Source organism: Geotrypetes seraphini, chromosome 7 (assembly GCF_902459505.1).
Source record: "Geotrypetes seraphini chromosome 7, aGeoSer1.1, whole genome shotgun sequence".
In the NCBI taxonomy this organism is placed as follows: Eukaryota; Metazoa; Chordata; class Amphibia; order Gymnophiona; family Dermophiidae; genus Geotrypetes; species Geotrypetes seraphini.
In genome coordinates this window covers 135,080,313-135,101,765 of record NC_047090.1, presented here as the reverse complement: position 1 = coordinate 135,101,765, position 21,453 = coordinate 135,080,313, and the positions used below count along the sequence as shown (strand labels likewise).

The 21,453-nt window shown below is 43.0% G+C and overlaps 1 protein-coding gene across 4 annotated transcripts in view; it reads left to right on the top strand.

Annotated features, from left to right (window-relative positions):
• The window catches only part of TRIM9 (tripartite motif containing 9), a 163,333-nt gene extending 149,791 nt beyond the window's left edge, over positions 1 to 13,542 (top strand). For all 4 annotated transcript variants that reach the window (XM_033952996.1, XM_033952994.1, XM_033952993.1 and 1 more), the window contains 3 exons: positions 5,693 to 5,996; positions 9,950 to 10,112; positions 12,255 to 13,542. In XM_033952996.1, coding sequence (XP_033808887.1) covers positions 5,693 to 5,996; positions 9,950 to 10,112; positions 12,255 to 12,317 — 530 coding nt within the window. In that variant the 3' untranslated portion in view covers positions 12,318 to 13,542. The remainder of the gene's footprint in view (positions 1 to 5,692; positions 5,997 to 9,949; positions 10,113 to 12,254) is intronic.
• The last annotated feature ends 7,911 nt before the right edge of the window (positions 13,543 to 21,453 follow it).

Here is a 21,453-nt window from a genome sequence, read left to right as displayed (position 1 = left end):
AAAATATAATTTCATAATTAAGTTCACATCTTAGTAACATAGTAGATGATGACAGATAAAGACCCGAATGGTCCATCTAGTCTGCCCAACCTGATTCAATTAAAAAAAAAAATTTTCTTCTTCTTCTTAGTTATTTCTGGGCTCTGCCCGATACTGTGCTTAAGTTCCAACTACTGACGTCTCCGTCAAAGCTCACTCCAGCCCATCTACACCTTCCCATCCATTGAAGCCCTCCCCCGCCCATCCTCAATTAAACGGCCATATACAAACACAGACCGTGCAAGTCTGCCCAGTACTAGCCTTAGTTCTTCAATATTTCCTATTATTTTCTGATTCTAGATCCTCTGTGTTCATCCCACGCTTTTTTGAACTCCGTCACCATTTTCCTCTCCACCACCTCTCTCAGGAGCACATTCCAGGCATCCACCACCTTCTCTTGTTCAAATACGAATGAGACCAGTAGTGTTGGCCTTTCAGAATTCTCTGTTAAAGAAGATTCTAGAATTTCTGAAATATTGAGATCCGCGTTCCTCATTGTTTGCTCACTAGTCATTTTCTATGTATATCCTACAAGCTGCTAAGATCTGTCACTTTTATCTCTTCAATATCACCAAAATTCACCTCTTCCTCTCTGAGCACACTACCCGGACCCTTGTCCAAGCTCTCGTAACCTCACGCTTAGATTACTGCAATCTACTCCTAACTTGTATCCCGCAGTGTTGTCTCTCCCCCAGTGTTGTCTCTCCCCCTTGCAATCTGTGCAAAACTCTGCTGCACGACTCATCTTCTACCAACCTCGCTATGCTCATGTCACCCCTCTCCTTAAGTCACTTCACTTGCTCCCTATCTGCCATCACATACAGTTCAAGATCTTATTGCTGACCTACAAGTGTCTTCATTCTGCTGCCCCCGATATCTCTCCTCACTTCTCTCTCCTTATACTCCTCCAGAGAACTCCTTTCCTTGGTTAAGTCTCTTAGCGTTACCCTTCTCCTCCACTGCCAGTTCCAGACTTCATTCCTTTCATCTAGCTGTCCCCTATGCCTGGAATAAATTACCCAAGTTTGTCCATCAAGCCTCTTCCCTTCCCTTGTTTAAAAGCAGACTGAAAACCCACCTTTTTGATATAGCTTTCAATCTTTAAACCTACTCTTCTGCCCTCCAACCCAGCCTGCTGATTAACCGTTCCCCTTAACTGTTTCCATGACATCCTGTTTGTCTGTCTTGGCTGTTTAGATTGTAAGCTCTTTGGAGCAGGGACTGTCTTCGTTGTGACTCTGCAGAGCACTGCGTACATCTGGTAGTGCTATAGAAATAATTCATAGTAGTAGTAGTAGTGCGAAGAGTTTCAGTCTTTGGGAAGCAAAGCTGAGATTGTGATGTCATAATGCCTCATTCCACCAATAAGAGCCAACCTCATCAGTGATGTCACAGTGGTTTGATTGTCCTGTACTCCCCTCTGCCCTCCAACCCAGCCCGCTGATTAACTGTTCCCCTTAACTGTATCCATGACATCTTGTTTGTCTGTCTTGTCTGTTTAGATTGTAAGCTCTTTTGAGCAGGGACTGTTTTCTTATTCTTTGTGACTCTGTGCAGCGCTGCGTGCGTCTGGTAGTGCTATAGAACTAATTAATAGTAGTAGTCGTAGTCTCTGTAAGATCTCCTATCTTTGAGGAAATATAATATATTTTATTCACCGAAGATATTTTTGGTTTACCATGGTCTTTTCTGAACTTCCCATCAGTCTCTGACTCTGCTATGCAAATCTATTACAGCAAGGTCATTAATATATAAACAAGCACTCTGGATGATTCTCTATTATCGCCAAGTGATTCTCTAACCTCACAGTCCTACATTTGTGAGCAAACTTTTCCGGTAGGTCTGAGCTGTCCTAGCTTTACTTTTTGGTCAGTATCTGAGCACTGATTGGCTCAGGCATTGACAGGAAAGTAAGGCTTGACAGCTCAGACCTGCCAGAAAATTTTGCTGCCATCAAGCAACCTCGCCCCTCCACCCCCTGTTCAGCAGGAGGAATACCCACTCCCTCCCACCGCTGCCAAGCAACCCCTCCAACAGCAGGAGAGATGCCCACTCTGGCCACCAAGCAACCCCTCCCTCCCAACACCACCCCTACGGTAGGAGGGATGCCCACTCTCTCCCACTGCCTCCATCGTATTCCCGATGACCTCCCCATGCATCCAACGACTCCCTCCCCCCTTACCTTGTTTACGAAGGCCAGCTGGAGGGATGCCTTCTACCTCTGGCCAGCAGGCCCATGTCTTCAAAATGGTGGGCCTTCCCCTCCCCGGTGCATCCTCGGATGCGCTGGGGAGGGTCCTAAGGCTCTGATCGGCCCAGATTGCTTAAGGTCCCTTCCACGTCAACAAGGCAATAGTGCTCCCCACCTTCTTCCCTGGACCACAAACTGACCACATGGAGCAACTCCTTCATACCCTGAACTGCATCTGTGCCCTATGCCTCTACATCTACTGCACACAACCAGGGCAAAGGGCAACTCAACTGTTCATCTCCAATTCCAACAGACCAGGGGCCCCAGTGTGAAAGCGTACCATCTCTGAATGGATCAAGTTTCAAGTTTTATTTATATTTGATTAAACGCTTAATTAGATTATTTCTAAGCGAATTACAGTTTGTAAGTAAACACAATATTGAAACAGTAAATAATATAAAAAATTTAACAATTTATACATTAAGTTTTAAGATAAAATCATATTAGTAAAATATACAATTACAAATTAAATGTTAGAAGATATAAAGATCATAAAAATTACAAAAATTTTAGATTAAAAATTATATCATAAAATAAGAATTCAGCAATATAACGGATCTTGAGATATAAAAAGAGCACGTGGATCTCCAACTTCATCGCCTTCTGCTATGAGGAAGAAGGTCTGTCACTAACCAATGGAACCATGATACATCAACTGTGGGCCATGGCTACAACAATAACAAACCTTTACCATAATTCATAGTAACATAGTAGATGACGGCAGATAAAGACCCGAATGGTCCATCCAGTCTGCCCAACCTGATTCAATTTAAATTTTTTTAAATTTTTTCTTCTTAGCTATTTCTGGGCAAGAATCCATAGCTCTACCCGATACTGTGCTTGGGTTCCTACTGTGAAATCTCCGTTAAAACCTACTCTAGCCCATCTACACCCTCCCAGCCATTGAAGCCCTCCCCAGCCCATCCTCCACCAAACAGCCATATACAGACACAGACCGTGCAAGTCTGCCCAGTACTGGCCTCAGTTCAATTTTTAATATTATTTTCTGATTCTAGATCCTCTGTGTTCATCCCACGCTTCTTTGAACTCAGTCACAGTTTTACTCTCCACCACCTCTCTCGGGAACACATTCCAGGCATCCACCACCCTCTCCGTAAAGTAGAATTTCCTAACATTGCCTTTGAATCTACCACCCCTCAACCTCAAATTATGTCCTCTGGTTTTACCATTTTCCTTTCTCTGGAAAGATTTTCCACTAGAATCACTAGAAGACATTTGCAATTTGAAAACTTGGTCTACCCCACACACCTTCACCAAACATTACTGCTTGGACCGCCCTTTGCAGAACATTAACAACTTTGGACAATATCTTTCAAGCTTCACTTACGCTCTAGCCAGGGGCCTTCGATGGACAATGAACTCAGAACCTCTGCCCTGCTAGCAGTATTAAAAACCCTTGAACTAATCACCATATAGCCAGCATTCCTACTGTTTCCATGTGGACGTTAGCTATCCTTCTTACCAATAAATCCACCCCCACCCATGTGGATAATGATCTATCACAAATGAAACTCCAAGTGTCATAAATAAAGTTTTGCCTGTTTTCACTGCAACATGAAATGGCTGGTCATACTTATCAGTACCTATCTTTAGACCTACCCTACAGATTCACAAAATGTTTTACCTTTCTTCCACTGCTTCATGAAATGGCTGGTCTTGTACCTATCAGTACCCATCTTAGGACCTACCCTGCAGATTCATCCTACCACAGAATGGCATGGCAAAGGGCATCTTCAGTTACCCCTCCATATCCTGCAGCTGGAGAGTCACCAGGTGCAGCTGATTCATTCTGCTTTTCCATGGAGAAAGCAAAGTTTCTTTCCTGTAATGAGGGTTCTCCATGGACAGCAAGATAAGTCAGCCACACAAACTCGCCATCCTCCCCTGCGGATGAACCAGCACTCTCTAGCTTGGGAACTCTGAGGTGAAAGAGAGAACTAGCACAGTCCTATACGGGGCTACCTGCATATGTTCAGAGGAGGTTCTCGAAAGCCTTTTTCTGAGCTCTGAGAGAGCAAATCCGATCTAGGCTCGTTAGATGACATCACTAGGTGTGATTGACTTATCCTGCTGTCCACAGAGAACCCCGTTAAAGGTAAGTAACTTCACTTTCCCTCCTGAATTTGGCAGAAGTGTGCTGTTGGGGCCAGCCTATAGATTTCAATCTTCACAGATGGCTGGGACTTCTTCCCTCTTAAAAGCTGCAGTTATTGGACAATTTTCCTGTGATTCTACAAAATATTATTCCTCCCCCAACTTTTGTTTTTCTGTAGTGGAAGTTTAATTCTTCCTCTTTCCTTTCCCATTTTAGGGGGAGGTTATCAACGTGGGCTGCCACTAAGAAGTGATATTTTTCTGTTAACCCAAGTTATTAAAAACTAGGTCTAGCAAAAGTTAGTGGTAAGATTGTATATCTTAATGCAGGGGTCTCCAAAGTCCCTCCTCGAGGGCCAAATCCAGTCAGGTTTTTGGGATTTCCCCAATGAATATGCATTGAAAGCAGTACATGAACACAGATCTCATACATATTCATTGGGGAAATCCCGAAAACCTGACTGGATTCGGCCCTCGAGGAGGGACTTTGGAGACCCCTGATCTTAATAGTAGCCGACACTGTTGTTATCCCTCCTTAGTGTAAAGAGGTTTAGTCTCTGGTAACCAGAGATTTTGTGATGTCATAATGCCTCGTTCCACCAATATCTAAGAGCCAGCCTCATTAGTGATGTCACAATAGCTTGATTGCCCTACACTTGGCTCACTTTTGTTATATATAATAGTGATTTTTACTTCTAGAGACATTTCTTTTTTTTTTAATTAAGGGAAGAAGTCATCAGTGTGAGTTACTGTTATGACAAGTCATTTTACCGTTAACCCATTATTAGTAACTAGATCTCATTAACTAAAATGGGACGTATGTTAAAATAGAATGAGTTAGTGATAAAATAAGATATCTTTAATTGTAGACCACATAGATAACTACACTCCTTAATCACTATTCTGCTGGTGGCAGTGTAGTTGGAGATGAGAGCCAGGACTGAATAGAGTGTGGGATACATGGTAAATATAGAACAGTGACGATGCCTTTTAAGTGATGGAGAACAAGCCTTTGAATCACACTTCACCATACTATCATGTCTGATCTCTATTGTGAATTGTTGTGATAGAATTAGTGCTAACAGGTGTTGTTCCTGTGGTGTGTCAAGTCCTTTCCCATCCTGGCATTCTAATCTGCAATTTCCTTCTTCACATGGGGGCCGAGAAGGCTCCTTCTTAATGCAGCATAGAGCCCCAAGGACTTGTGCACGGCACAGGTGTCTAAGCATCATCAATGGAGCTCGGCTGTTTTAATCTGTTGTTCTCTCTCTCTCTCTCTGCTTCTAGTGGCCTGGTTTGCTTTTGACACTAGCTCAGCTCACTCCGACATTATCTTCTCCAACGACAACCTCACGGTTACCTGCAACAGCTACGATGATAGGGTGGTGTTGGGGAAAACTGGGTTTTCCAAAGGGATCCATTACTGGGAGCTGACAATCGACCGTTATGATAACCATCCAGATCCCGCCTTTGGTGTGGCCCGCCTGGACGTGGCAAAAGATATGATGTTAGGGAAAGATGACAAGGCTTGGGCCATGTACGTGGACAACAACAGAAGCTGGTTCATGCACAATAACTCCCACACTAACAGGTAATATGTGCCTGGTAGCAAGCTGTTCTGATAAGTGTTATGTACTGTTGCATGAAAAGCATGAAAATCCTGTCTCTTAGCATTTCATAAGACTTATGTCTTGTAACTTTGGGAACCTAGAGTGTCAACTCAAAAGCAGGAGGAGGAGGAGCCAACCACATTATAAGAATATTGTAGGACCAGGAGCAACCTCTAAATTTGTCCTAAACTACTTCAAATTTTAACCATATCGTATCTACATAAAGTAGGACGTATTCAGACTTGTGGGGGCATGTTCTGATAAGGATGAATTTTTACCATAGTTTTAAGGACCTCCCTACCTGCTAGTGACTTGGACAAGTGGATCCTAGATTTAACACTGGGCACCTATGTGAAATGTCCCAAAAGGTGCCTATTTTATATCTCTTTTATAAAGGCATAAGAATAGCCTTACTGGGGCAGACCAATGGTCCATCTAGCCCAGTATCCTCTTTCCAATAGTGGCCAATCCAGGTCACAAGTACCTGGCAGAAACCCAAATAGTAGCAAGATTTCCATGCTACTGATCCCAGGGTAAACAGTGGCTTCCCCTATGTCTGTCTCAATAACAGACTATGAACATTTTCTTTAGGAACCTATCCAAACCTTTCTTAAACTCAAATATGCTAACCACTTTTACCACATCCTTTTGGCAACGAGTTCCAGAGCTTAACTCTTCATTGAGTGAAAAATATTTCCTCTTACAGTATTTGTTTTAAAAATATTGTTATGTAACTTCATTGACTGCCCCCTAGTTCTTGTAGTTTTTGAAAGAGTGATTCATTTTTACCCATTCTACACCACTCAGAATTTTGTAGACCTCAGCCATCTCTTTTCCAAGTTGAAGAGCCTTAACCTCTTTAGCCTTTCCTCATATGAGAGGAGTTCCATCCCCTTGCTCATTTTGGCCGCCCTTAAGAACATAAGAATATAAGAGTAGCCTTACTGGGTCATACCAATGTTCCATCAAGCCCAGTAGCCCATTTTCATGGTGGTCAATTCAGGTCACTAGTACCTGGCCAAAACCAAAAGAGTAGCAACATTCCATGCTATCGATCCAGATCAGCAGCACCAAGTGATGCCAGAAATAAAAGTAAGATTTTTAAAACATCTCAAATAACGTTACTGAAATAACACCATAAAGATCTACTACTCAGTGTAATGGAGGGGCTTTGTAAAAAGAGGAGCCACAAATGGCATGTGATAAGGCTTAATCAATCATCAGTATAATGACTGGTTCAATGCACTCAAATTTCCAATGTGCGAAACATGTCCAAAAAATTTAGTCACTTTTATAATAAAGCAAACATTATTCTTATCTGGGTCCCATCATTTCTTCAACAACTGATGTAGTCCAAAGATGAAGCAAAAACTCATAGAGGTACTGGACAATCAAGTCCCTAGAGCAGGGGTGTCAGACTCAATCAAAATAAGGGGCCGAAATCCAAAACACAGACAAAGTCGCGGGCCAGACTCCGCCCAATCTCTACCCCAGACTCCGCCCCCATAATAGTACTAATTATAATACAGTTTTTTCCATTCATTTTTCATATATACACACACACACACACACAATATAATCATATTAACACATAATGGTAATGGTTAACCACAAAATTAAAATACACAAAACACATTGTATGCTTCTCAACATTCATTCCTACCAGAACATAGATAACCCCTATGCAAAAACTAAAAGTACTAATATATAAAAATGAAACCCTAAGATTCAAGACTCTGCATGCAGTACAACCCCAGAGAAAAATAAACAAATGTATTTCTTCCTGAGCAATGCAAAAGATAGCAGATTAAAACTCTCAAAATTGACATAATTCAAACACTAAATTGAAAATAAAATCATTCCCCCTACCTTTGTCGTCTCCCTCCCTCACCACTGCTACTGTGCAGAATATTAGTGGAGGCAGAAGAGGCACTCATGCTCCCCCACCCCTGCGTACATTGTACTGCTGGGCCAGACCAGTAGGGAGCTGGAGCTGGAGGTGGAAATCAAGAGGGCAAGCCTACGGTTATACACAATGTCCCCCCCCCCCCTCGCTGCCTCAATTTTCTCTTATGGTCTGGCTTCCTCTCTTCAGCAGTAATTTAACAGTGCCAGCCAGTAATTTACACCACTGGTATGGTGTCAACTTGCGCATGCAACGAAAGGGGAGAACCAACAGAGTCTGCAGTCAGGAATATGAAGACAAACTAAAACAAGAAAAACTGCAGACGGGCGTACAATGATGCAAGCAAAGTTTATTAATAAAATGCGGTTAGAAGCAAATGAACCAATGGACCCGACACGGTCCGTGTTTCGGAAAACACGCCTTCATCAGGGGTCCCAAATGAAAAGAGAATCAGTTAAAACCGCAAACAAGCTGTTGAAACTGTAAGGTAAATTGACACACCCCATTGCCGGCCAGTAATTTACACCAGTGGTGTGATTGTCAACTTGCGCTTGCCAGTAGCGCACCAGAAATGAATTTAACTGTGCTAGCCCCAGCGATGCTTCCCAGCTGGGGACAGCACAGTTAAATTCATGTCTGCTGCGCTGCCGGCACGCGCAAGTTGACAATCACACCGGCGGTGTAAATTACTGGCCGGCAATGGGGGTGCATCATTGGGGTAGTTCTTTATGTGTTGCCGACACACACAAGCTGATGATCACCGCGGCCCACGAGTGCTATTGTTGCCGTCAGGTGAGGGCCCAAAACAGAAAGCAAGGCGACATCGTGAAGCCCTGTTTACTCCCCCGTAATGCCGGCCCTGAATCGTGGGCCGCATAAAACAGCCAGGCAGGCATTGTGTTTCACACGTGTCCTTCAAAGTCTTAGTATCTCAGTCTCGACATGATCATGTTTAGAGTAAAGAACTCTGCCTCATGGGTCCAGCTTCCAACAAACGACGCTCACAACACAGCTGCAATTGTGCCATTATTGGAATGGATTTTAGACATACTGTATATACGAGAGTCCTTCAGAAAGTTTCCACACTTTCATATCATCATGGGAAATGATTGGGGCAGGGGAAGTGGTAAGAAAGGCAGGGGAAGTGGTAAGAAGGTAGAATGGAGGTAAGTGTTGTAGAATGTCATGCGACTACTCAGGCAAAACAGGGCGATTGTGTGGGAAAAGTGATGTAATTTGTTTTTGAGATATTTAATAAATAGTGTTAAAAAAACATAAAAGTGCGGAAACTTTTTGAAGATCCCTTGTGTGTGTATATATATTTTTTTCTTTCTTTTATTATAAAGGCAACATAAGCCCCTCTGTGCCTCTATAATATAGCAAATATAAATGCTCTTTCACAAATTTACCTATGTTCCAAAGAAGGTGTGCATATGTGTAAGAGAGGGAGGGGGGTCATGATTTGATATACCAGCTTTCTGTGGTACATTACAGCTCCACCCAGAATGTGACGTAGGAAACACCTGTATGAACATAAGAATAGCCTTATTGGGCCCATCAAGCCCAGTAGCCCGTTCTCACGGTGGCCAATCCAGGTCACTAGTACCTGACCAAAACCCAAGGTGTAGCAATATTCCATGCTACCGATCCAGTGCAAGCAGTGACTTCCCCTGTGTCTTTCTCAATAACAGACTATATGAAAGTAGACAGTATCATGCAATACACCTGTGTTTTATGTGAATGTACCCTTGCACAATTCTATAAAAGCCTATTTCTGCAGGCATAACCAATGTAAATATCATTCTAAAATTTCACCCAAAGAGGATAATTTTATAATCAAATGCACATGCAAAGAACATGCCCCTTCTTTCCCCATTGTGGCCTGTTCTTTCACCTCGTCTGTCTTTCATCTGGTTTGTATGCTTTTTCATCTCGGACATTTGCTTTCATGTGGTGACTAAGTATGGGTCTCTTGTGCATTCTGCTGCCTGATCTTATCTTTTTATTGTCTGCTCCATTTTCATGCAGAACGGAGGGGGGGATAGCCAAAGGTGCCACGGTGGGAATTCTCTTGGATTTTACCAGGAGAAGTTTGACATTCTCCATCAATGAAGACCAGCAGGGTCCAGTGGCCTTCGAAAACTTGGAGGGCCTGTTCTTCCCAGCCGTCAGCCTGAACAGGAATGTCCAGGTATTGTATATTTAGCCTAATAATAATTTATCTGAATAGTTTCACAAAAGCTGCCAGCTTGGTCTTGGCTGCCAGTGAGTTTGGCCATACTGTTTTTTGCACTTGGGGGCTGATTTATAACAGGGCATCTATAACAAAGTTGGGAAAAGTCACCTGTATTTTAAGCCTATTTTATAAAGGCAACTTAGCTGCCTTTGTGCTTTATTAATAGGCTCTGAGAACTACTCGTAGAGTCCAGAGTGCAGTAATCCTCATGTGCAAGTTTACACCTGCTCTGAAATTGTAAATGCGTGCTTGCTTTCCTTAAAAAAATTTGCAAATGCAATGCAATTCCACCTCCTGTGCCCTCGGGAAAGCTTGCTTATGGTGCAAGCATAAGTACACATGGAGGGGCATTTTCAAAAGAATCTCCAAGCCAGAATTGAGACATCCTGCTCATAACATCCCCAAAAAACAACCATCTCACAACCGTTTTCATGTTCAAAAATACTTCTGAAGGATATTCTTGTGCTGAAAACGTCCAAAAGGAATAGCCATTTTCCAAAATGGAATGTCCAAAATATAAATGCCAAACAAGTAGGCACAAAAGTGTCTATCTGGCATCATTTGTACAAAAATGGCCAGACGGATGTTGCTGCAGAGCAATGAACTTTAAATAACAGGACCAAAGTACAAATCCCACCTTAATTCATTTACATCTTAACTTTGAACAATTTTTGTAGAACACCAAGAAAGAACAATGAAAAGTACAGTAAAAAGAATTCAAGTTTCTAAGTTACAAAAAATAAAAAAAGAATTCAGTTCGAAATTTTTTTTTTGTCATAATAGCATTTCAATCTCCTCTCCCATTTACCCAATCCCAAATCCCATACCATAATATACAAGTCCATTTGTACAACAACGTACTCTCCCATATGAAAAAAAAAAACCCTTCTTGCCTCCCCTCCCTCCTCCCCTATCCTATAGATATAATCCTTATAATATAGGGAATTTGAAATTTTATAACCTACCCCTCCCCCTATCACCTCATACTACCTTCCCCCTCATTTAAATGTTATTGTGGGTCCTCCAGGAACAGATAAAAATCTACTGTACCTAAAGATACACCACTACAATAGCTATCATATTTGCAAGTGTCTTACAAATTCAGGTGTAGTAGGTATTTCTATGTACAGGGGGAGAAGGGGGTCACATATTTCTACAAAAATAAAAGTTAAAGTGGGAGTTACACTTGGGTCCCGTTGTTCAAACTCCACTTTCCTTTTTGTTTTGTTGTTTTTCTCTGAGAGTAGGGGGAGCCGCGACTGCATAGGAGTGGGTTCAGGAAAAAACTGACAGGAGGAGGGGAGGGGGCTCGAGGAGGGCAATCCTGCATATGCTTGGTAAGCTCAAAAGCTTACTATAGCTAGGGGGGGGCACCAAAGCAGTAGGCTCATTCAGAGACTTCACCATCAAGTGGGGCTGCATATCCCCTGCCAGTCTCTGGAGAAGAGCTTACAATCTAATTATGACAGACACACAGAACAAAAGGGGAGTCAGAACAAGTGCTCACTTAGAGAATTAGAGGTGGGGGGGCTGATGAGGTAGCATCGTTCCTGCTCCCCTCTTGACTGCTGGTTTGACACCAGTAGATTCTGGTGGTGAAATTAGTAGGTGGGAAGGTCTTCACTGTCAGTGTGGATAGGGAGGAGTCTTGGCTGATTTGGATGTAGATTTGAGAGGATTAAAATGCTTTGGGGGAGTGTTTGAGAGGGGTCTGGACTAGCACGGGGGGGGGGGGTCAATGTCATAAGTACGGTTTTATAAAGTTCCTCCAAGGGTGCTCAACCTACAGCTTGTTAAAAACGTTGCTTCCTCTGCATGTACTGGCAGATAATTAGATTTGCATACAGTGGGCTTTATTTCATACATATTCATTGAGGTAATCCTGAAATTCTGACTGGCACTGACCTAAACTATGCTTTTCATGAGCACTGTGTCCTCCTGCAGTGTTCAAATTATAAGAAATGATGAAACCTCATTTTGAAGGGTGTATCATCTTTTGTGGTACCTTGAGCAGGAGCTCCTCTCCCTGCCTTAGACTGTCTAAAAGAGTTTATTTTGTGAATAAATAGCCCTTGTCTGTTTGTTTTTTTTGTGCAGGTGACCATTCACACTGGTTTGCCAATCCCTGAATTCTACACAAGAAGGCCCATGCAGCCTTAAGCAGCGAGAAGCCAGTGCGAGTCAACATAGATGGTTTATTTTCTACAAAATAAGACCTCGCAGCTGCAGTAACATCAACTTTATTGTTGGTTAATTCCTAATTAGAGACCAGAGAAAAACCAAAAGTAGAAGGAAGAACAAACAAAAACTCTCTTCTGCAATGTTGTCTCCACACCTGTGCAGCCTCCGGCACTTTCTGCAGTTCTGCTTTGATGTTTAGCTCTTTCAGCTGATGGCATTCATAGATATCTGAAAATGTCACTGTGTTATTTTATTTCCTCAATGTGAGCTTTCCTTTTTCTTAATGAGATGTTACATCACTGTGTACCAGCTTAGCTGCTGCCGTGAAGCGAGGGTATCGACGGTGGCAATATTTCATCAAAATTCATGCCAAAACAAAAGATGGATAGTGTAATGCAAAAGTATTTGTCAGTAGGCTCAAAATTACCTCTAGGGATTTGGCCCTCCCTATTGCATTTGTATGATGAATTATTCTGAAACACAGTTGCAGAGATCCACTTGATTTTGCAGTCCAAAGGGAGGCGGGTGGAATATACCGAGCATTTAGAAAGCATTCTTATGTGTTAGCGTTTCTAAGTTCCTGTGAGTTTGGCAAGACTCGTTTAAGTCACCTTAATGGCAAGCGAAATGGGCAGGTTTGGGAATCAAATACGTCAGGGTTGGTATTGTAGAGTAGGATCTTCACTGAGATTAAGTCGAAGACTTCTTCGTTTTATTTAATAGGTTGAATTTTATATTCTTGATCCCCAAAAGACATTAAAATCTAGTAAAGATTAGCAAGAGGAAAGACCCTAAGGACATGCAGCCACACTCTAGGCCTTCTAACATCTCTTTAAAACAATGGTGCCATATCTTACAGAGTCCACAGTGGACCCATTTGATAGCAGTGTGTGTATTTTTGTAGCTATAATGACACCTAGCCTTAAAAAAAAAAACACCCTATGCTGTCTTTATTGTCACTTTAAAGAGCATTGCTTGGGTGTTCTGCCACAGATAATACCACGTGGGGACCACAGAAAAACAAGCTTTATCCATAAAGGGGTTTCTGAGCCACAGTCCAAGGGATTCTCTTTCTCAGGAATAAAAATGCTCATTGCCATACCTGTACATTTGTGCCTAAGATATTGCAAAAAAGAATACCTATAGAAACTTCAAAAAAATCATGTCTGATAACAGTTGATGAGCTAGTATTTTGGGGGTAAGTCAGACAGTACTGTATTCAGATCACAGATCAATGCTTTGCTTAGTCTTATAGTCTGCATGCCGCATGTTCTTACTCCTTTCTTTTCTTTGGTTGGCTAAGACCCTGTGACTTGGCTTAAGGGGCCGGAGAAGGGTTGTGTTCAGCTGCCCTCATTTGCCAAGCAATTCCTAGGGCTCCTTTTACTAAGGTGCGCTAGCGTTTTTAGCGCACGCTGCAGATTAGCGCACGCAAACCCTGCGCTAAACGAAAAATACTAACGCAAGCTCTGTGGAGGCGTTAGTAAAAGGAGCCCCTAGTCTGTTACAAAAGTCCTCTAATAGTTAACAAAAGTCAAGTTGAACTTTACAGGAAAAGAAACTCATGTAAATAGGTAATTATTTTACCGTTAATGCTAATTATATTAGGAAGATATATACTTATTACGTTATGATCCAAGTATTAAGCTGAGCTAATTTATTTAATGGGTGCTATCTTTGTCACTTTTACATATTGGTTAATCGCAGCTAGCGAAGAGCCCTGTTGCAGGACAGCATTGGCAGGTTGTATATTTTCTCATGTGATTCAGTGGCCGGGCCACTGGGCAATTGTTTCCCAACACATTGTAATTCCAGTTTACTCTGGTGGTCACTAGCGCTAATCTTACTTTCAGTGATTCGTAACATGTAACTTTACACTGTACTGCAATGATAATAGCATTCAGCTGCTGTACCAAGAAGGTTGTTATGTTTGCTGTTTCAATAAATGACTTTTATGAGGAAATCCTGGTTGTCTTCCGGATGTTTTTCTCTGTTTTGGGGGACTGAATTATATTGGCTGAATTATACTGGCTTGCATGGAATTTTTTGTTTTTTGTTGTTGGTGTTAACTTTTTTCATTTATAAAATTTTCACAATACATCAGAGGCTCGCTGTTAACCATTCAGTTAGCCATGATAGCTTCACAAGATTCAGCGTGAGTCTCAACGTAAATAAACCACAACCAGGGCTGTGGAGTCGGAGACAATTTTGGGTAGCTGGAATTGGAGTCATGTGTACCAGAAACTGAAGAGTCAGAGTCGAAGGATTATCTACCGACTCCACAGTCCTGACCACAACTAATACCAAACTAAACAGAGTCTCTTTCTAATACTCCCCACTCTCATCCCCGTTAATATCCAATTCTATTAACCTTTTTGTGATCCTCCTCTCCCACACCTCACCCCACCCCCTTAGCTTGCATGTTGTTTGGCCCATTTATAGCATAATCAGATCATTAGAGATTGGGACAGGAGACAGGATCTCCTGAGGTTGAACTACAACATTCTCGACTCCCAGAATGTTGAGCTGAGTCACTTTATTATGTGTCTTTTGTGATTTAGGAAGTGCCTATAAAAAGAAATTTCAGGTGTTGGGTCATGGTTTCGCACCAGATCAGGAAGAGGCATAGGGGTTCTTTTACTATTCTACGGTAAGTAGTAACATATGCTTACCGCTGGTTAAAAAGCACTACTATGGGGTAATATTGGGGTTGGCACACAAAGAAAGATTTTATTTTTTTAGCGCTGGATGTGGGTGAGGGGCAGAGTAGGCATGTTCTATGCTAGTCAGTTAGCGCAGTTACTTTTACCAACCAATTAGTGTATGGTTAGCTTGGGAGCCCTTACTGCCTATAAAATAGTGGCTCACACATTAACAGGGAAATTAGCACATATCCATTAACGGGAAACATGTAAAATAGGGCCATTTTACCACCTTTCTAAAAGTGGTCTCTTGCGGGAAAGACACCTTGCTGAAGATAGCACTGGCCACTTTTTAGCGCATTTTAGCAAAAGGGCCCATTAGTTCAGTGGTCGTCACTAATTTTTAAGTCGGGACCACTTTGAATCCAGTAAACTGAAGGAGAGTCACCAAATATCGTCCTATGTGAAGTCACAACACTCCTGACCAGCATGTGTCAATGACATCCACCCCACCAGCCTATCTTAAAACCGTTTATTGGGCAAATCCTCATGGAGGGAAACATTTCCAAATGCATTCCCTCACCCATGGGGAAATGGCTTGGCCTTCAAGCATGTTGCCTTTTTTCCCATCATGAACTTGGTTAGAGAGGTAGCGAGTAGCAGAAAAAAAAGAGCCAGAATGATGACGAAGGCCACCCCAGATGTCTCCAAGGGCCCCCATTAGCTCCCAGGAACACTGCCATAGATGGTACTGCTGCCAGTGAGACCTAGCAAGTCATCTTTGTTGGAAAGAGATGGTATATACAATTTGATAGTTACTAAAAAAATAAAGATGACATTGCTTTTCATGCTTTTAACTATAACTTGACATCGGGGTTCCTCCTTGCTGCTCTGGAAGAAGCCAAATTAATGTGTCATATGTAAAACAAATTATTTGTTGATCAGGAAAGCCAGATTAAGACAAAACACTGCTTTCAACTGGACTCTGGAGTTATAGAGAGTTCAATAATTCTCCCAGGTTAATGAGGAGTCACTGAACAACTCCAGCCCTGGCAGTGTGAAGTAAAACCCGGATGTCTCAATCCGTCCTCCTTTTTTTGGAGCCATATGGTAACCCTAAGCTTAGAGCATATGAGGTCTACAAATGTCTTAAGAGACCCAAGCTTCCTATGCAGTGCCTCTTATAGTGAGTACAGAAGGATGAACATCCCCACCCAAAAAATGATCTCCTACTGCTGCTTTGAAAAACACAGTAGAAGTTAATTTAAGGTTTGAAGTAAACTTGACAGGAATTCTGGCCTAGCTGCCTGCAGGGCCCCAAAAGAACAATCCCAGTCCCCTAAAGGTTTGGAATCCAAAAGCAATTTGCACAAATCTACATAAACTGCTTGCCCAGCTACAATAAATGTTCTCCATGGACATGAAGGATGTGTCAGCCACACCTGGAGACATCATCCAACAAGCCTAGATATCTGATTTGTTCTCTCAGAGCACAGATGAAGGCTTTGGAAAGCCCCCTCTGGGCATGTGCAGATAGTCCCATATAGGCCCTCTCTCACTTCAGTTTACCTTATCCGCCCTGCCCAACGGTCAAATCCTTCCTGCTCTCTCAAAACAAAAACTATGTCTGATAAAAAAATAACAAAAACAACTCCAGCAAAACCAGGATTCAAGAAATGCCCAAATTACAGGAGGAAGATGAGCTCCACGGACACACATGAGGCGTATGTCCAAAGCCTAGGGAAAGCACATCTCATGGCTGCTGGTCTCCAGTGCCTCCAGATGTCCCTGAGGGCCCACAAAATCTGGCTGCACTCACTGAAGAACTTTCTCATGAATCAGCCCACCAGCAACAAGGAATCATGGCAAAAAAGATTTTCAAAACGCTGATTTCCACTAAGCCAAACCACCTACCTTGAAGCAAAAGGAACTGGAGGTGCTCCCTGCGAAGCCTTTAGTCTCTGAGTGGATACCCATGAATGCATTGCGAATGTTCCTTGCTCTGGGGAAAATCTCTTTGGAGATAAAGTGAAGGAGGCAGTAGACACAATGAAAAATCATTGCAACACTCTCCAGACCCTCTCAGACAGCCTAGTTAAACCAGCGGCATCAAGAAAGGAGACATTCCAATCAATACCATAGACACCACAACTCCTCAAGATGATACGACAGCCAGGCAAAATGGCAGTCCCACTGCCAAAAGCCTTACGGCACCCCCATCAGTAAAGACAGTGCCAGACGGACAAAAAAACACCAAAAACCAATGGCTCCCACTTCTTCAAAGATGGGCCCCAGTTTTTGACTACTCATCGCTGACCTTCCTTCAGGTAGGGAGCCGCCTCTCCTCATTCTTCAAAGCCTGGAAGAAAATAACATCAGACAGATGGGTACTGCAAATTAGAAGACACAAATACCGAATCAAGTTCCACTCCATGCCACCACCCAGGCCCCCAACGTTACACAAGCCCTCGGAGCCATTGCTTCCCCTTCTGTTTGAAGAAATTCAAGCACTCCTTCAAGCAGGAGCAATGGAATCGGTTCCATTGGCAGAGCACAACCAAGGATGTGCTCCATATATCCCCAAGAAAATAGGAGGCTTCAGGCTCATACATAGTAGATGACAGCAGATAAAGACTCAAATGGTCCATCCAGCCTGCCCAACCTGATTCAATTTAAATTTTTTCTTCTTAGCTATTTCTGGGCAAGAATGCAAAGCCTACCCAGTACTGTGCTCATCCTGGAACTCTGCCATCTCAGCAATTGTGTCCTCAAGGAGAAGTTCCGCATGCACTCCCTCTGAACCATCTTCCTGCTAATCCAATCTTTCTCATCACCATTATGTTGGCAAGATATATCAGCGAGCTACAAACCCTCATGACATACCCATCATATTGTAACCAGACAGACATCGTGCCTGACCTGGTTCCAGATGAAGTTCCCACTAGGACACAAAAGAAAACACGGAAGGGAAATTCCAAGATCTCCCAGGGTTATGTTTCGGGAGATAATGCCATTGACCACCAGAGGGAACTGGATTCATCTGAGGAGGAAGTAGGTGAGCTTTATTCGAGTCACCACCGGGGGAGCTCAAGAGGCCCCTGGACTTCTGCTGACTCACTCAGATCAGGCCACACCCCTAGGGTATGTAAGCCAGCAGTGGCATTCAAACCAGCAGGCCGGTTAGGGAGGAAGTTTAGGCCTTGCCTCCCTAAAGATCCACCTGGGCCAAACAGGAACAACAACCCTATGCCTATGGAGCTGACAGAGGCCGGGCAAGATGAGGACTTGCCACTTTTGAATGGAGAGCCTATGGACTGTCATGAAGCCGGTGCAGGTTGTGAAGCTAATTACCCTGAGCCTATGCAGGTGGACTTGGCCTCAAGTTACAAACAGTGAGTTTGGATTTGTGGGAACTGTTTGTTTGCTGTGTGTTTTTTTGATGTTGGTTTTGGGAAAGCTAGGAGTGAGTGGGGAGAGGTTTTGTTTTCACTCTGGGTGGGATTTTGAAAGCCATTTCTGTGGCTGTATTTTGACAAAACCTGTACACTCTCCTTTCCTGGCAGTCATATAAGGTTGCCAGAGGCTTTCCTCATTTTGCTTTAAGGACTGAGAATTGGGGAAACTAGTATCCTGAACTGCATTTTGATTTGCTGAATTACCTGCTTTGGAGCAGGCAGTGCTAGCTCTGTTGAGAGCTGTGGTCTCAAGAGCAATTGGGACTTCATTAGGATTGGAAAAACTTTGGACTTTATTTTGGACTGTTTGTTTTTCTTGCACTTTTTGGCAGTTTTTCCTTTATGCTGTGTGAAATCCTGACTAATGTTGCAAAGGTATGTTGAATTACTTACCTGCATGAAGGACTGAGTAAAATGAACTATTTCTATAAATAAACCCAATTGTTGGGACTTTATTTTGTTTGACTTTAATTTTGATTACTGCTGAGAGTCCAGTCCTGCAGGGTGACTCCATGCCGGGTCACATGCTGGTGCACTGTTTATTGTAACCACTGGGATTGATATTGAGCCCAGCCCTGGGCTACAGTGGTGGCTACAATATACACAAATCCTCCATGATCATGCTATACTGTGAATGCACCCAAAAATTCCTTCCAAAGGTGAGTTCGTCCTTCCACATCAATCAGGCAGTAGTGCTCCCCACCTTCTTCCCAGGACTGCACACCAACTGCAAGGAGCAACTCCCCCATTCCCTGGACTGCACCTCTACATCCACTGCACATAACCAGGCAAAAGGTGACTCCACTGTACGTCTTCTTCGACCCCCAACAGACCAGGGACCCCAATGGGAAGATGCAACATCTCTGAATGGATCTCCAACTGTATTGCCTTCTGCTATGAGGAAGAAGGTCTGTCCCTAACCAACAGCCATGGCGCATCAACTGAGGGCAGGGCCGCAACAATAGCAAACCTCCACCATACCTCACTGGAAGACATTTGCAAAGCGGCAATTTGGTCCACCCCATACACCTTCACCAAACATTGCTGCTTGGACTGCCCCACGCAGACCACTTAACAACTTTGGACTCAATATCTTTCAAACTTTAATCGAGTCCTGACCAAGGGACATCAGCCAGGGGCCTTACATGGAGACTGAACTCAGAACCTCTGCCAGGCTGGCAGTGTTAAAACCCTTGAACTAATCACCATACAGGTAGCATTCTTACTGCTGTCATGTGGATGTTTTTTCCATTTACCTTAAATCCACCCTCTTCCACATAGTTATCAATCTGTCAAAAATAAAAGTTTAAGTGTCGCAAATAAAACTTTACCTGCTTTTCACTGCAACGTGAAATGGCTAATCTTGTACATATCTTAGAACCACCCTCCAGATTCACAAAAATTGTACCTGTATTTCATAGCAACATGAAATAACAGGTCTCGTTACATATCAGTACTTATCTTAGGACCTATCCTGCAGATTCATCCTACCACAACATGGCAGCAGGCTGCCAAAGGAGCCAAGCCTATGAAGGGCATCCTCAGTTGCTCCTCCACACCCCATGGTTGGAGAGTCACCAGGTGTGGCTGACTCATCCTGCTTGACCATGGAGAAAGCAAAGTTACTTACCTGTAATGGGGGTTCTCCATGGAAAGCAGGATAAGTCAGCCACACAAACCCACCCTCTTCCCCTGTCTCTAGCTGGGGAACTCTGAGGTGATAAAGGGCTAGCACTGGCCTATATGGGGCTTCCTGAACATGCTCAGAGAGGGCTCTCCAAAGCCTATCTCTGAGAAAGCAGAATTGATATCTAGGCTGACTTATCCTGCTGTCCACAGAGATCTCCTATTACAGATAAGTAATTCCGCTGTATATATCTCTGACCACAGAAAAGAAACAGGAGAAATGAGTGAATCGCTGGAAAATCAGCTCATCCTCAGCACCTTTTCTGTCTGTCCCTTCCAAATCCTTTCTGAAATGACTGTTTTGAAGACATTTAAGTGACTTGCCCAGGGTCACAAGGAGCAGTGCTGGATTTGAATCTGCAATCTCATGGTGCTGAGGCTGTAGCTCTAACCACTACATACCCTCCTCCAATGTGCTTTTTTATACAGTATTAAGCATCTAAAATGATCCCTGTAATGCACAAATTCTCTCCCACAGAGTTATAGCAGCTCCAAGGCAGCTGTAACTTTCTGCAGGTACTCTGTAGGGGTACATATACACGCACCCCTGAATTCCATCCCAGCTACACCAAAACACCAACCCTGGGAATGCTTAATACTAAGTGCTTATATTTATAGAACTAAGTACTCCACGTTTCAGTACAACCAATCAAAGCGGTTGAAAACAGTAGCAAGAAAAATTAGAACAGAATGGGTAAAATCATAAAATAAATAGAGAAAATCACCAGAGCTGGAAGCCTCATAAGATACTAGGACAGAGGAGCTAACAAAAATGGTCAAAAAAACCCTCACACACAATTTTGCAACAGCCATTTCTCATATATGATATGCTTTACACGAAATACTTGATGAAATTACTCACATAAGGGTATGTCTACTAAAGAGTGTTAAGCCCTAATGCGCACTTAGCGCACACAAAAATGCTTACCACAAAGTACGTTAAAGTATCTTGTGATAAGTAACCTGTGCATACTAAGGCCCTGATTCTATAAATGATATCTAACTCTAAAGTTAGGTACCTAGATCGGCGCACCTAACCAATCTAGGCACTTAATTTATATATATACACACACACACACACACACACACCCTTCCCCCCTCCCCCTTTTATCAAGCGGCACTGTCGAGCAGTGTGAGCTAAATGCTGAGCCGCCCACAGGAAGAGATTGGGTTAATTATTTTAAAAGGTTAATCGATGCCGATAAGCAATTAGCACCTCATAATTGGCTTAAATTAAAATTAATTAGGTGGTAGGCACCTAACTCAGTCGGCGCCTACCAGTTTCAGGTAAGCGCCTAGTCCAGAGCACCTACCAGAAAGTAGGTGTGGTTA